Source organism: Malania oleifera, chromosome 12 (assembly GCF_029873635.1).
Source record: "Malania oleifera isolate guangnan ecotype guangnan chromosome 12, ASM2987363v1, whole genome shotgun sequence".
NCBI lineage: Eukaryota > Viridiplantae > Streptophyta > Magnoliopsida > Santalales > Ximeniaceae > Malania > Malania oleifera.
The window spans coordinates 48,300,297-48,317,093 of NC_080428.1; the positions used below are offsets into that span (position 1 = coordinate 48,300,297).

At 35.4% G+C, this 16,797-nt stretch overlaps 1 protein-coding gene across 2 annotated transcripts in view; it reads left to right on the forward strand.

The window, feature by feature from the left end:
- The window catches only part of LOC131144860 (probable LRR receptor-like serine/threonine-protein kinase At1g56130), a 78,020-nt gene extending 71,488 nt beyond the window's left edge, over positions 1 to 6,532 (forward strand). For both annotated transcript variants that reach the window (XM_058093772.1, XM_058093771.1), the window contains exons 15-24: positions 1,896 to 1,940; positions 2,358 to 2,419; positions 2,786 to 3,168; positions 3,243 to 3,438; positions 3,542 to 3,694; positions 4,155 to 4,273; positions 4,389 to 4,599; positions 5,003 to 5,234; positions 5,603 to 5,753; positions 5,853 to 6,532. In XM_058093772.1, coding sequence (XP_057949755.1) covers positions 1,896 to 1,940; positions 2,358 to 2,419; positions 2,786 to 3,168; positions 3,243 to 3,438; positions 3,542 to 3,694; positions 4,155 to 4,273; positions 4,389 to 4,599; positions 5,003 to 5,234; positions 5,603 to 5,753; positions 5,853 to 6,251 — 1,951 coding nt within the window. In that variant the 3' untranslated portion in view covers positions 6,252 to 6,532. The remainder of the gene's footprint in view (positions 1 to 1,895; positions 1,941 to 2,357; positions 2,420 to 2,785; positions 3,169 to 3,242; positions 3,439 to 3,541; positions 3,695 to 4,154; positions 4,274 to 4,388; positions 4,600 to 5,002; positions 5,235 to 5,602; positions 5,754 to 5,852) is intronic.
- Positions 6,533 to 16,797: the final 10,265 nt, after the last annotated feature.

Here is a 16,797-nt window from a genome sequence, read left to right on the forward strand (position 1 = left end):
CATTGAATGACGATAACACCCTTACTAACACACTTAACAGAAAATAAAATATTTTGTAATCAAATCATATGAAACTATAAGTTTTGACAAATTTGCTGATGTGAATTCATGGTAACGTCTGAAAAGGTCTCTAGTGCTATACTGTTACCATTAGCAGTAGGCAGACTGCCACCATTCTTAGGTGGTGGGGACCAATAACCTTGTAAAGAATGCTATATTTGTATCACACCTTCAAGCCACTTTTGGCTACTTCATTTCACCTTCTCTGCATCTTTGTTTTAGCAGCTTTTTGCTCCATCATGTTTGTTATAGTGCACCCTTGATACAAAATAACTTAGAAAATGTAAGAAATGGCTGGCTGCAATTTAATTGTGGTGGGTTTGAAAGACAGAAATAGAGGAAGGGGTTAGGGTTTGAAGGGAATAAGAATGGAGTTTTTATTAGACCTGCAAAGTTTGGAGTAAATTAGGTTAAGGGGTGTATTCCTGTGTTGCAAGAGATCTAAGCAAGTTCACACAAATCCAAGTCAAATTCTCATTCATTCAACTCTTCAAAGAAGATCAATACATTGCATTTATGGAAAAACTAAACTTGACAACAAAGAATACCTGGTGGTTAAGCAATTTGGTGGCTAAGCTTGACTACAGAAAAGGCAAAACCTTACTGACCAAGAAATCTTGGTGACTACGGGGACTTTGTGGCCAGGTTTGGCCATGATGCTTCATAGAAGTTTCTAGAACCTAGCTAGAATGGCCCCAGATATCTCACTTGACCCAAAATAAGACCCTTTCCAGCAACTCACAGGCTAAAATTTTGAAAATTATAAAAATACCCTTTGAAAATGGTGGTAAATATTTGGCACTGAAGTTGTAGAACTTATGATTTTGACACTGAATCCAAAAGAACCATGAAGTCTAGGACCGTTGGCTGTTTTCTCCATGGTAGCATTATTATGTAAAAGAATTCTTGAAGTTGGAACATGCATCGACTCTTCTTTTGGCCATGAAGGAACCCAATCGAGATTAAAATTTTCGAGGAATAATGGAATCAACTTTCTTGACGAAAGCAACTTGTCTTTGGCCTTCACTTTTTCGAGATTGAGATGGCATCTCTCTTACTTCTTCAGTCTCCATAGACTTCTTGATATATTCCTTAACCCCTTGAACTTTGTCTTTACCATCAATACATTCTTGCAATTTTTCTGGCCTAGATTTTGTGATCTAGACTTATCATGGTCTTCATTCATTTCCTCGTCTGCCTCTGGAGTTCTATTTTTCGTCTTAATTTTAGATTTCATTCTGTAACCAATGTTTGAAATGACACAAAAGCAGTCATCCGAGTGGATTTCATAGAATACAATACCGGATTGACATAACCTTTCTGCACTAACTGTTCCTTAAGCCTTTTCTTTCGGTAGGGAGAATAATTTGAGCATGCGATGCTCGGGTTGAGCATGAGGATGAGGAATTACAAAGCCATACATTCAGATCATTCATTCATTATGCATCTTTGAAGTTCTTATCTTCAAAATTCTGAATTTCTTGGATGCAGTAATAGCCATTGAGATAGGATTGTTTGACTTGATACTGCGTCTAGTGCAGCGGAGCTTAGAAAACCTAAGCAAGGGCTGAAAATGTTAGAAATAATTTTGGAGATTGACACCCATCTCCTAGTTATCTTTGTGTATTATTTTTCTTAATTTATCATGGAAAAATCAAATATATCCCATATTGTGCAGCATACAATGATAATTAATTCAGTTCAGCCATAGTTCAAACTAGCTTTTCTGCAATTATATTAATGTTGAATTTGGCTTGGTTATATCATGTATTTTGCATCTTTAGAAAGTTTACTTCTAGTGTTAATATATGTTTTTTCGCATGAAAATATTGCAGGAATTTAGTGGCCAATAATTTCGTATTTGCTAGTGCAAATGAAAGGTGAGGTAATGCATTTTGTCGTTCAAAAATTTTAGCAATTCTAAAGAAATATCACAGCTGAAAAGCTAAGGGACTGTTCAGTTAAAGAAATTTTTTAATTTTTAATTTTTAGTTTTGGAATGAATTACAAAAATGCCACCTTTTTTCTACTTTACTACAGAGTGACAGACTTCAAAAAGCTAGAAAACAAGATGGCACTGTTGTTATTCAATGGAATACTGAAATTGGGAAAGGACATATTTTTCTACAACTGAACAGCCCTTATACTTCCACCTTTCTCCACCTTTCTTGCAGCTGATTATATAATTTTTTTAAAAATTTTCTGACTTTAGTAGGCTCTCTTAACCCCCACCCCTCCCCCAAAATAACACATTCAAAACAAAAACAAAAACAAAAAATAACCCTTTGCACTTGCAGTTTATTTCCAGGATTGGCTTGTCTTCAGAGAAATTTCCCATGCTATAGGAACGCTCCACACTGTAAGTTGCTATAGTTGAGCATACACTTTTGCCACCTTCAACCATCTTTATTTTCAATATTTGGAATGAAGCTCCATGTATTTTAAATTTGTGCATATTCACAGTAGAGAGAGAGAGAGAGAGAGAGAGAGAGAGAGAGAATTATAATGTGTTTTAGTACTGGTTTCACTGATGCTAGTTTCTCAACCAATTGGTGTGGTATGTCTATACATGAGGGTGAAAACTCAATATTTAGCAGAGAGAGAGGTTTTAGTTTAGTAGATGCCATGTAATATGTCATGTCCTTTGAAGGACAATCAGCAAAGATTGAAATTTCAAGGTTCTATCAGTGAATTATAACGTGTTTTTTTTTTTACTGATTTACAGCTGCCAGTTTCTCAATCAAATGTGGTGGACCAGAGTTCAGATCTGCCAATGGTGTCGTATATGAGGGTGAAAACTCAATATTTAGCCCAGCATCGTATTATGTAGCCTATACAAATAATTGGGCTGTTAGCAATGTGGGTTTGTTTGCTGATATGAGCTATGCTTCATATGTGCAAAAAGCTCAGACACAAGTTGTCGGCACAAACACCCCTGAGCTTTTTAATACTTCAAGGATATCCCCGGGATCACTTAGATACTATGGCTTTGGTCTTGAGAATGGGCCATATACTGTAAGCTTATTCTTTGCTGAAACTGCCTTTAAAGATCAAAGCACACGAACTTGGGACAGTGTAGGAAGGCGTGTTTTCGATATTTATATTCAGGTGCTTACACTGGAGCTTAAACTTACACACTTATATATGTATGTATGCATGCTTATTTTTTTACGGTTCTCCAGGGTAGTCTCCAACAGAAGGACTTTAATATCGCAGAGGAAGCAGGTAGGGTTGACAAAGCAATTCAGAAGAACTTCAGTGCAACTGTGTCAGAGAACTACCTTGAAATTCATCTGCTTTGGACTGGTAAAGGGACTTGCTGCATACCTGATGAAGGCTACTATGGACCATCTATTTCTGCTCTAAGTGTTGTTTCAGGTAGCATATTTAAAATGATAGTCTGTAAAATTTATTTGAATATCAAATGTTTCAGACCTGCTGTTATGCTGCTAACTACTACTAAGTATTCTGTTTGGCTCAGATGTCAGAGCAGCTTATAATGAGACTCCATCAAAGAAGAGGAGTACTGGGTTAATTGTTGGTGTTGCGGTTGCTGTTGGAATTGTGAGCATTCTATTGATATTGACCATTTTGTACATGAGAATGAAAAGATCAAACGTCAAGAATGAGATAGGTGAGAATTGAGATAAAAAAATCTTCAGGCCTGATCTGGTCCCCAGCATAATGACTAAATATCAGAGGTTCAATATCAATAACTTCTGCTAACTATTTCCAAATTTAGAGCCCATTCTGGGTTTAGTGAAGTGGATCTATAAAGTTCACTATAAATGTTCCTACTTGTTATGCATGTGGTGATAAGATGTACGTTTATTTTGAAACTATATAGACTTCTTCAAGATTCCACTTTCCTGGTGTTGGTTTGAGGATGATGTACTTTCCTTGCCCGTAGTATTGGTGCACTAACCTTATTATTCTCATGGGTTGTATGTGCATTTGGGTGTGGACAAAAGTGCATGTGCTTAAGTCAGAAAATATCATGTGCTTATGTCAAAAATACAATAATCAATAGTGAAGTTTTCCTGTTATTCTATTCTAAAGCTTATTGAATCTGTATCTGCATGATGAATGGGCAGAGCTTCTGGACGTGGGCCACAAACCAAACACTTTTAGTTATGCAGAGTTGAGAGCTGCGACCGATGACTTCAGTCCAGCAAATAAATTAGGAGAGGGGGGATTTGGATCTGTTTTCAAGGTTTGCTGCATGCTGCATCGCAATTGTAAAATCTAGAACTGAATCATAGAATTTTAATGAGAAGAATGAAGGATTTTAATTTTTGCAGAGATTCAATTTCACTTGTTTGTTGTAGGGCATGCTTCCTAATGGGAGGGTAATAGCAGTGAAGCAACTCTCACTAGCATCTCACCATGGAAAGAGTCAGTTTATGACAGAGATTGCTACCATATCAGTTGTACAACATCGCAACCTTGTTGAATTGTATGGATGCTGCATCAAGGGAGATAAACAGCTTATAGTTTTTGAATATCTTGAGAACGGGAGCCTTGCCCAAGCACTTTTCGGTATGGAGAATTTCAAACTAAAAAAAGAAAAGAAAACAAAGAACTTCGTAGTTATGCATGTTGTCCTTATCTCTACTAGGTTGACATGTGGACAAAAAAAATTTGAAATATTTACGGAGACCATTCTAGTCCCTGTGTAAGATTCAATTGCATTCCTGCTAAAAAGTGTTACTGCACAAAACAAAAATATATTTTGCGTGATTCAGTAGCTTGTTAAAATTTATATGAAGTTAGAAGATGTCAAAATCACAAGAATTATATATGGTCTATCGTTTTCTGCTATGACGCATTGCTTCCTCCCTACTTAAATTGTCTCTAGCATTTGCATGACTGACAATATTTTATCCCTTAAATTGTTACTTTGTTTTGCTTTCTTTTGATCGAATGTGACACTAATGTGCAGGGAAAATTGATTCTTATCTTGATTGGCCAACTCGCTTCAATATATGCCTGGGAACTGCTAGGGCACTAGCTTATCTTCATGAGGAATCAAGGCCAAGGATCATACATAGAGATGTGAAGGCTAGTAATATTTTGCTTGATGCAGAGCTTTGCCCCAAAATATCGGACTTTGGATTGGCAAAGCTATATGATGACAAGAAAACCCATATTAGCACTCGAGTTGCTGGAACAATGTAAGAACCTTTGCCATTACCATATAAGAGCCATTCCTCATTTCCTCTGGATGAGCAACTTTATTATTCTGGGTGCACAGGTTAAGTCTCAGTGTGCAATCATATAAAATCATAAATTTTACGAATCTATAAGTAAATTTTCTCAAACTTTGATTCAATGGGCGAACAATTGTTCATTTGGTACATAAAAGAGAGGAGTGCGTACTAGTTGAATCAGAAGTTATTAACACTTGAAGTTTGTCTGCTATTTGTTGATCATATGCTGAAAAGCAACTGGTTGAAATTGTGTTCACAACATTTGGTTTGGATTCAAACTGCTGCACATATACCTTAATCCAATTATAATTAATTTTTATATGAACTTGTAGTGGCTATCTGGCACCAGAGTATGCCATGCGAGGGCATCTTACCGAAAAGGCCGATGTTTTTGGATTTGGCGTTGTTGCTTTAGAGATCCTTGCAGGGAGGACAAACTTTGACAACAACCTTGATATCGAAAGGAAATATCTTCTAGAATGGGTACTAAAAGATGAATTAGCATTTTTCTCGATTTATTTTTGCAATCGCTAGTCACACAGTTATGCTGATCCATCTCCCCGATCGTCTTTATATTTTCAGGCATGGAATCTATATGAGAATAACAGAAGTTTGGAGTTGGTAGATCCAAAGTTAATGGTGTTTGATGAAAGAGAAGCTGCTCGAATGATGAGAGTGGCCCTTTTGTGCATCCAGGCATCACCACTTCTGCGGCCACGCATGTCACGTGTTGTGGCAATGCTTGCTGGGGACATTGAAGTAACTGCTGTTACATCAAAGCCCGGTTATTTGACAGATTTTGATTGTCGAGATATAACAAGCAGCTTTTCAAATTGGGATACTGCAACTTCTACTGTGTCCACTGACAGCCAGTATGACAGTATGCAAGACGCCACCTACAATCCTACCACAAGAGTTGATCTAACACCTACCCTAAATGATGCAGAGCCACTTTATGAAATTGTTCGGGAAGGAAGATGAGAACCAATCAATGGGAATCCTTACCACTCCAATGTCTTTCCTATGCCATCCTCTTCTGATTGAGAATTTAAGTGATCTTCTTTGTTTTAAATGGGGCTCTTTCTGTAATAAATCAAGTGATATTCTTTCTTTATTTTTATTTTTTTCCCCTTACGATAGAGCGGATGCATGTTGAATGCATTCTAAAACACAATTAGTTGTCTCCATAAATATGTATATTTGATTCATTTTGATTTTAAATTCTAATTCAAATATCATAAAGTTGCACATTTTCTCTAGTATATTTATACGTTTGGTGTATTATAACATATGCTTTATTGCATACATTGAGTGATGGTAAAAGTATTAATTAGTATTATCATCAATCATCATATATGTGTGTGTGTGCGCGCGCGCGAAATTACCTCCTAAAATTATGCACACCTTAACACGTACTTAGGATTGTTTAAAAATATTTGAAAACTGGTTTGATCTTAAAATTTGATTCAAATTGAATTGAAATTTTGGGTAACCAATTTGTTCAGTTTGGTTTTGGTTCATGCTCTTTACGATTTTCGATTTTCAGTTCGATTTCAATGTTTATGTTCATGAATCAACGGTCATCTGAAATAAACCAATATATATATATATATATATATATATATATATTTATTTATTTATTTATTTACAGTATATGTTATTTATATTGCACATTACTATATAATAATTTATATAATATATCTTAAAGTTATAAAATGATATGCACTAAATATTTTTTGGGTGATTAATTATATAAATAAAGTGTAAATGCACACATTAAATCAAAATCCAAGTAAAATATCTAATTTTTCTTTAAAAAAATTTATAATGATTTAAATCGATTTAGATTGAATAACCCAACTGAACCGTCAGTTAATCGGACCATTGGTTAATTGAAGGATTCAAATTGGTTTTGGTTCACAAAAACACTCAACTAAAATTTTTGTTTTGGTTTGGTTTTTGAAGGTTTGATTCAAGTAATCGAACCATGAACACCCCTACACAGCAAATACAAAAAATTAGAGAAAATTAAAAGTGATAAGAAGAATATGAATTTACATGATTAGGTAATATGTCTACATCCACGAAGTCCTTGCATAATTAATGTGCCTAGATCCATGAAATCTTTGCACAATTTTCACTATCAAAAGAAAAACTGTCTTAGAGTTTCACATAGTCATCTATGAAAATCTCAAAACACCATTATATGATATACTGTTATATTGTACTCTGACTCATAATATATTATATTGTACCGCATGGGTAAACCCTCCTAATGCACTTCTGTTGACTTTTTGAATTTGGTCCTTATTTTGATGTTGACAAAGCACAAGAATCTTATATATGTTTTAAGTGCTTGAACAGGTTTATATCTTGGCACGCACATAAGATTAAAGGAATATGCAAGTTAGAAGAAACTTTAAAACTACATTGTCTGGCATATTCCATGAAGGCGGTAGAGCAAAGAAGAAACATGAAGACATTTGTGTCTCAATTGTAATTGCCTTTAGTTTCTTTATTCAGTCTGTAATATTTGCATCTCATGCATGATAAGAATTAAATGCTCAAACACAAAGATCATACAACTGACCATAGGATCCACAACCCTTTAAAGGAAAATGCCATAAAGGGTTGACAAAGTTTAAGGACAAAACAGGGCAAAACATTCATTTTTAAAAAGCCTCGGTCAACTTGTAACGACCTGCCTATTTTACCGTTTTTTTTCTTCATAGTAACATTTAATATAACAATCTTGTTATCCTGTTCAGATGATATAACATAATCAACATGAACTCATGAGTACTCGGGATATACCTGAAATACAACTTTGATACCTAAGCAGCGGAAAACATAAAAATATATACATAACAAGTCGTCCAACCAATACAATACCAAAGTTTTACCAAACCTGTCAAATACATATACATATCCCAAAAGGCCAAAAATATGCCCTAGGGTCATAACCCAAAAACCCTAGCATAACGACTTACCCTTCTGACAGGGTAGGTCAGTTGACTTCTAACGCTGTGGAGTTTTATCCGTTCTTCTATTTGAGACTCCTGAAATATTCATATAACTGGGGTGAGACACCTCTCAGTAAGGGAAATAAACTAACATCAATGTGTGGCGTTATGAGCATTTTTGTGTTATACATATAAACAGTATAATAAGCATATTTGGTAAAATTTGTCTGTAGTAGAACTGAGTAAAACATGATTCGTCATATCATAATTAAGCATAATAGATTTCTATATATGAAAATCATCTTATATAACTGTATAGTACTGAAATAACACCCAGGATGGTTAGCTAACTGATGTCATGTCTTACCCCTACATGACTAGGTTGTGTAGCTCAAAAGCGGGACCTAGCAATGGTTGGGCGACCGTGCTAGATCAATCGTAAGTCTGTAAGTACGATGAGCCTGTCCCACCTAGTCCCGGATTGCCAGGGGAACAACTCCACTCTACACTGAGGTCACATCGACTGCTATCTCCCACACTACTGGTCATGTGGTAGCACTATCATAATTTTGAATATATGGCTACGATACCGTGCTCTTGAAAATTGAACTAAATTACACCATTTGGGTTATTATAACATATAATATGTTTCATATACTGAACATAACTGTTTCATATTTCATAATAATATTTGACTTGATAATATTTTATAAATTCTGTCTAATCATACATGATTATGGCATCTATGCCAACATGAATCACGACATCTACGCCGGCATATCATAATATATTGAACATGATTTCTCTGTACTGTTAAACATTATATTCATAAAATTATGATTCCTGAATTATTTTATAATTGCCCTGAAAACAATCATATCATGCTTGATCTGGGTAAAACATATTATTCTGATATACATGATTATATAGAAATTTAAACTCATGTTACAAAGAAATGGTTAATCGCCTGAATGTAAAATTTGTTCCAAAACCCTAATTTATAATAAAACATGTTTAATCATATCATTATTCATAACAGTATTTTCCAAATATAATTATATACTATACGTGTTTTCCTGAAATTTAATGTTTTAGAATAATAAATAATTTCATGAAAAATTCTGACTTAGTTTATCCCCTTACTTGACTTACTGAGAAGCCCCTAAAACACATAATCCTACACCTAGTGTATTCCTAGCACAACACCCTGAAATTAACATTTTTCCCAACAAAACTCAGTATAAACCCGTCTAATATCTTTCCTCAACCTAAAAAATACTAAATACCTTAACAAATATTAAAATAATCACTTACCCAAAATTTGGGATGATTCCCAAACTTCCAAAATCAAATTTACGCTCCAGCTATGTTGTAGAGAATCTCCCAAGGATCACCGTGATAACTTCTAATCGTCGAATCGAGGAGAATTGGAGCCGAATTTCTAGAGAGAAGGTAAGGGAGCCAAAGTTTGGAGAGAGAAAAGGTTTTGCATGAAATTTCCTCGCAGAAATGGGATTTGAACCTATTTATACACCAGCCTTCGTCGATGAGACACATCACCTCGTCGACGAGGCCAAGTAGAAAGTTCATCGATGAACACTTATTCATCATCGACGAATTTCAGACCCTGCAAATAGTCCTCTCAATAATTTCTCATTGACGAGACATATGTCCCCGTCAACGATCCCAATACGCTGCTTCGTTGACGAACTCTTTGCGTTCGTCGACAAGATCCTATTGTGACCCCCTTTAAATTTCCTTTTCTCCCTTTTTTATTATTTAAATACTAATTCTTCAGGTCTCTGCATTCTTCCCTCCTTATAAAATTTCAACCTCAATATTTACTATCTATATTGAACATCATCCTTTGAATAAAATGGGCTACTTATTTTATTACTTATCCTCACTTGTGGCGGAGGAATACCGTGGTTACATTCAGGGTCCTGGAGATTACAATACATATACAAAAATTCTCCCAAAACCAAAATACTACCTATTCTATAACCTACAATACTACCCACACATATATCTGCTCTACAATCAGTTGCGTTGATCTCCACCAGCGTTTCACCTCTCCTGTCAGTTTAAAAGCTGCAAATACCACTTTCTATTCATCCGTACATGGAAGCACTGCTAGCATCTCCTTAATGTCCTGGACCCAATTTTCAGCCATAATTGGGTCAACTTCGCCAGAAAAAGACGGGGGCTTCATCCGCATAAACTGCTTGATTGTGTAGCTATGCTCCCCTAAGCTCCTAGCCATCTCAGCCATCACCTACTGGGTGACGTTGCGCAATACTGCATCGGTATCTCCACCTCCCACACTGTAGGGTCTTGGTCTGTCTTCCCATGCATTCATACCACTGCTTCCTGGGTCCATCCTAAAAAACAAAGAACATACTTTAAAGACCTCATCCCCTGTGCAAAACTATTCTATTTCATTCAACTGGAATTCCATATTCACACTTAACTATCTCCCTCTGTTCTAAATTCAGAATTAGATCTTGTAACCCAAACACACGACCCAAAAATAGTTTACTATGACTTTCCTGAAATTGTCACCCCAGGAAAGACACAAAAACCACCTCGAAAATCCTGTATCCAAATCACAGAATAAAATCGCAATCATTTCCTATACTCTGGTATTGCTTCCGCTACATTTTAAAGTCTACAAAACCTAACAACCTAAGCTCTGATACCAAACTGTAACGACCTGATTTAATAAATATTTTTTCCTTACATATAAACTGTGAAATATCATTACCCTGGTACTAATTAATATAAGTCAAACCATCGACATCTCGATTTAGAAAGGACTCATGAAAATAGTTCTACAACAAACAACCTAAGCAGCGAGAAGCTATATTTATAAAAAACATATCCACATATATATACACAATACCAGAGTGTCAGAATATTCCTCAAGCTATACATACACGACTATCTATTGACCTTATAGGGCACGCCCGATTTTGATTATGACAAATACTCATTGTATCTAATGAGTGTTTGAGACTTTGTGTAGGAACTAAAATTGTCAAGATCAAGATGGACACAAAGCAAGAGAAGCTTGAAGACCCTATTTCTCATGTTGTAATATATTTCATTTATGTAAATGGTCTGTAATAGTAATTAGGGTTTTTTGTATGTAATAATAACACACATCACATGCATGGTCAAATATGTAAACTCATAATACAAATGACCTTAGAATGACCTTAGGGTTACCCTTCGGTTGACCAACACCGAATTTTTTCGGTGTCTTCAAAAGGATGCAGAAATGACCCTAGGACACTCACCATTGCACTTATAAATGTTAGGCACTTGATTAGAGCGTTTTTTTATTCAAAATAGGACCAAAATGCACACTTTGTGCACTTTCAATCGACCGACCTTGGTAGTTCATTTTGCCCTGATCGACTGAATTCGGTCTAGGACAACCGGTTGACCACAGTATGATTGATCAAGTCACTGCAGTTCATTTGACCCCGGTCGATCGAACCACCTGGGAGTCAACATTTTGACCTCCCGATCGACTGAGTAAATTTTGTATTACACCAACCTAGTCGATCGAGGGTCCTCGGGAGTTGGCCCAACGGTCTGGTCGACTGAGAGGCTCAGTTCATTTTCCTCTGGTCGATCGAACTGCGCGAATTGAAAAAATCACCTTCTCCTGGTCGACCAACCGAGCAGTTTAAAAATGGCCAGTCGACCGAACCATATGAACTTTGGTCGACCGAAAAGGTTTCTGGTCGACCAGACCTCTTGGGTTGCTCTGAATTTTTACCGTGGTTAATTTTTTAAAACAGGGTTAAAATAATTAAAAGGCCATTAATCTTTTCTAATAATATCATACTTGTTCCCAACGGTTATATTTCATGGGGTGTCTATAAATACCCCTTCATTTGGGATTATTAGTATGAGATTAGCAGATATTATTAGGGAAGATTCTTTGAAAATCCAAAAACCTATAATACTCACTTTTGAGCCTCCTACACTTATTCTTACCTGATCTTACTACTCAAACTTCTTTGTAAGTTTCTTTAAGTGTGGTTGTTCTATAGGTTTGCTCTCCTTGCTCTATTTGATTGATTCGATTTTCTAGAGAGCCAAACCTAAGTTTTTTTAGGGGACTTTGTTAATAGGTCTCTCATAAGAAGACTTATATTAAACTTCCGAGTATTGCACATTCATTGCAATATCTTATGAAGTTTGTATTTATTTTTGGATTGCAATATTTCTTCAAAACATTTCCAAATATCTCGTGGGATTTATTTTGATATAACTTTGAAAAGATATTTGTTTATGTGATATTGATCTTTGTTGCAATATTCATTAACTAATATATTATTTTCTGAATACAAAGATTATATATCTTTTGCAAACCAAACATATACGTTACTTGAGCATCATACGATTGAGAAAATCTGCTGATTGAAATATACATACATATATATATATATATATATATATATATATATATATATTGTTTGGCTAATATCTTTGTTTGAGCACTTAGATTGAATACATCTTGTGATACAAAGATTATATTGATTACACTCTCATGCACTGATTACATCGATAGCAAATATTTAGTTGAGAGCTGATATATCTTAAACCATATTGAACTTACATATTATATCTTGTTGGTGGTGTATATGATTGCGTGTAATTAGGTACATATCTGCTTTACTTGAAAGCACAATCACTATATCGTTTCATTGATTGAGCAAAACTGTTGTATTCTAGGCATGGGCCTAAAGGGGTAGACTAGCCCTTTTAAATATTCCCGGATTGGCTTAGACCTGATTAGGAAAGCTAGGTGCACCATCCTATTAAGGCGTGTAGGTTGAGGTCAGCCCCACTAATTGACCTAGTTGTAAAGGTTGAGGTCAGTCCTGTGCTAATTAACCTGGTTGTAATCGGTGCCGCTCCACCCTTAAGTGAGCCTTTAGTGGAATCCTCGCGCTTGCGAGCTAGAGGCAGGGACGTAGGCATAGTGTTTCGAACCCCGATAACATATCATGTGTATGTTTACATTTCTGCACTTTATGTTTACCGCACGTATATGTTATGGTATGAATTATGTGCTTGATTTAAATTCCACATATTTTATTTATCGGCACATTTGGAATTGTGTAGAAAGACCCTAGGTTACCAAATCATATTAACTTTTGACTTAACCTAGGAGAAAAGTTAAAATTTCCAATTCACCCCCCCCCCCTATTGGGAATACATTAATTCTAACACTATCCCCAAAATACCTCAACTAAACTAGGGTCAGACAACCATAATTTCCCCAAAATACTTACCCTCAAATAATGCAGTACCGTAGTCCCTTCTATTTGCAAGCCTGATTTGCTTGCCTAATTGGATCACTTGAAAAAAACATTAAATCACTAGGATGAGACAACGCTCAGTAAGACGAAATATGTTATCGCTAGTGTGTGGCAAATGAGTTACATGTTTATAAAATCTGATTTAGAAATATCATGGATAATTGAATATGAGAAAGCATGTATCAATAATGTATAGTATAGATTATACCTATGTTACTTAACATAACTTTTCTTATAAATTTTCTATTCATAATACTTCTAATATACATAGTTACTTCTACTATTTCTATAAATTTGAGTATACGTATAATAACTAAGAAAACTTCCCTGGATGGATAATTGTATATCATGATTTAACCCCTCATAACAGAGTTGTGCAGCCCGTAAGTGGGACCTACCCTAACTGGCTGACTAGGATAAGTTAACCAAACTCTGACAGTCAGATTGGCCTCCTCAACCCTTATATGAAGAGGAGCCTATCCACAACGTAGGCACGATCGACTACTGAACACCACATACTATCTGAGTAATGTGGTTGCACAATGAACTGAATATAGCTACGGTACCGTGCTCTGTAAACTGATCTGTAATGGTCCATCAGGGTCTGATACTATATAATACATTTCTATATAAAATTTATTTGTTTTACCACGATTTTGTATTAACTGTGTTAACCATGACGTTGTAGTAAACTATATTTCTATGTCAACTGTAATTTTGTATCAACTGTATTTCTATATGTCATGGTTTCTGTAAAACTGTATAATCATGGTACTATAACAAAACTGTAAAACATCCTCCTGTATATTGATACTGTAAATCATACTCCTGAAAATACTGTAAAGCATCCTTCTATATATATAAAACTGTAAAACATGATTCTGTAATTGCGATAAAATCATAACTTGTAATTAAAACTGTATAAACTGTATATCATGATACTGTAGAAACCACATAATTGTAATTTTGGAAATGCTATGTAAAACTCTGTACTATAACAATATTCTCATGCCACACAACTAAAACTCATTAAACATAATTTATAAAATCATGTAAATTCCTGCTCTGAAGAGCCCATGAACATATAATATATTTTACTAGTAAGAATTTCTACTTTAACTAGCATAACATATTTCCCTTACCTAATTTCTACAAAAGCCCCTTTTCTATATCTGGTCTCACACTAACAAGGCTCCCCACTCAACACCCTGAAAACCACATCCTCTAGAACAAAACATCAGTATTTTTGCATATACTACATTTCCTATAACTGTAGGAAAGGCAAATACTAAATAAAATGTCTTACCCTGAAATTAGGATGGAATTCAAACCACTTCCCACCAACAATCCACTTTGGTAGATTTGTAGAGTACTTTCCTAAGAGCATCATGGTGGCCTCAGATCGTCAATCTAGCGAGAAATGGGACCGTAATTGAAGAGAGAAGGGGAGAGGGACATTTTAAAAAAAGAGAGAGAGAGAGAGAGAGAGAGAGAGAGAGAGAGAGAGAGAGAGAGAGAGAGAGAGAGAGGGAGAAAGAGTTTCCTGCATGAGTTTCTCGTGAAAATCTGATTTTCATTGTACTTATAGACCCGGATTCCTCGACGAGACACGTCATCTCCTCAACAAGTCCCTAAAGAAAGTTCGTCAACGAACCCGCATCCCTCGTCGACGAATTTCAGACTGCCAAAATCCCCCTTTTCGGCATCTTCTCGTCGACGAGACATGTCCTCGTCAATGAGGCCCTCATATGTTCTTGTCGATGAATCCCCTATGTTGACTCTACGAGTCCAATCCTGTTTTGATAATGACAAATCACTTGGTATTTGATCTGTGCATTGAGTTTGTGAACAGGAACCATATTAAGCATGCACGGAAAGATAACGAGTCATGGAAGCCATAAAGTAAAGCTAACACATCTTGGCAAGATTCATGAAACTCAAAGAGTACGAGAATCAAGATGCAAGTGGCAAAATTCAAGAACATCTTGGGAATAGGCATTTAGAAGTCATGTACTTGCATTTTCATATGATTTAATTTGAGGCTCAACGTAACTTAGAATGATTTTAGGATTCATATATTTCATGTATATCATTAGGGAACCTTTATGGACTTAGATAGGTTTTTTAAAATCATGGAAAATATGTTTTATAAAAGGCCCAAGAAAAAGAGTAAAGCATAATTTTAAGTTAAAAAAAGAAAATTGAGAAAAGGGGACTTCCGTAGCCTGAACTCACCCTCAATAGCTTGAAGAATTTCTTCAGGAGCCTGAAGATTAAGTTTAGTAGCCTAAAGAATTAATGGGAAAACACAGCAAGTTGGCCGAGGCACCTCGGTCGCCTGACCCTGGAACCTCAGGCGCTTGAACCACTTCAGGAGCCTGATCCTATCTTTAGGCGCTTGACCCTACAGCTTAACTTGATTTTTTAAAGGCTGAAAGGACTTTGGTCACCTGGGCTTTCACCCTCAAGCGCCTGAACCTACGGGAAATTTAAAAACATGTTTTTTTATTAAAAGAACTCGCGAGCTATTTCATTGATCCAACGGCTGAGATCAATCCTAAGGGTAAGACACTATATATACTGAACATATAAACCTTAGAACGAAGCAAAGACACACAACAAGAGAATAACACACCTTATTGCAAGAAGATAGAGAAACTTGAGCTGATTGTCTGCACTTCATTCTACTTTCATCTTCTTTGGGCAAATCTACTCTAAAAATCAAAGGGCATTCATTCATTCATTCAACTGTAATTCAATCTTGTATTGAGGTTTGATCATTCAAGTTATTATTCTCAAGAACTTCTCATCTCATTACGTGTTCTTGATTATCTTTAGAAAAGTTTGATCTGTGTGTGTTCATACATATAAAACAAATTGTTTTTGAAAAGATCATTACTTGAGAAAGTTGTTTAGCTATTAATTGATTGTTATTGATTCAAGAGTATATATATTCATATAAATAGTGTTCATAGAGCATATTATTGAAAAATAAATTTTTGATTAGGTATTAAAAGGTTGATCTTGAAATTGCTTTTACATATACATATTTTTTTAAACAAGATCATTACTTGATTAAGGTTGTGTGATTGATTAAATGGTTTGATTCAAGTGTGTATTAAGATAAAACTATTTATATTTTAGATATATTAAAACACTTGAATATATATATATCCTTGGTATTCAAAAATATCTATTTTATTAAGGGATATCTTGTTTGGAAAA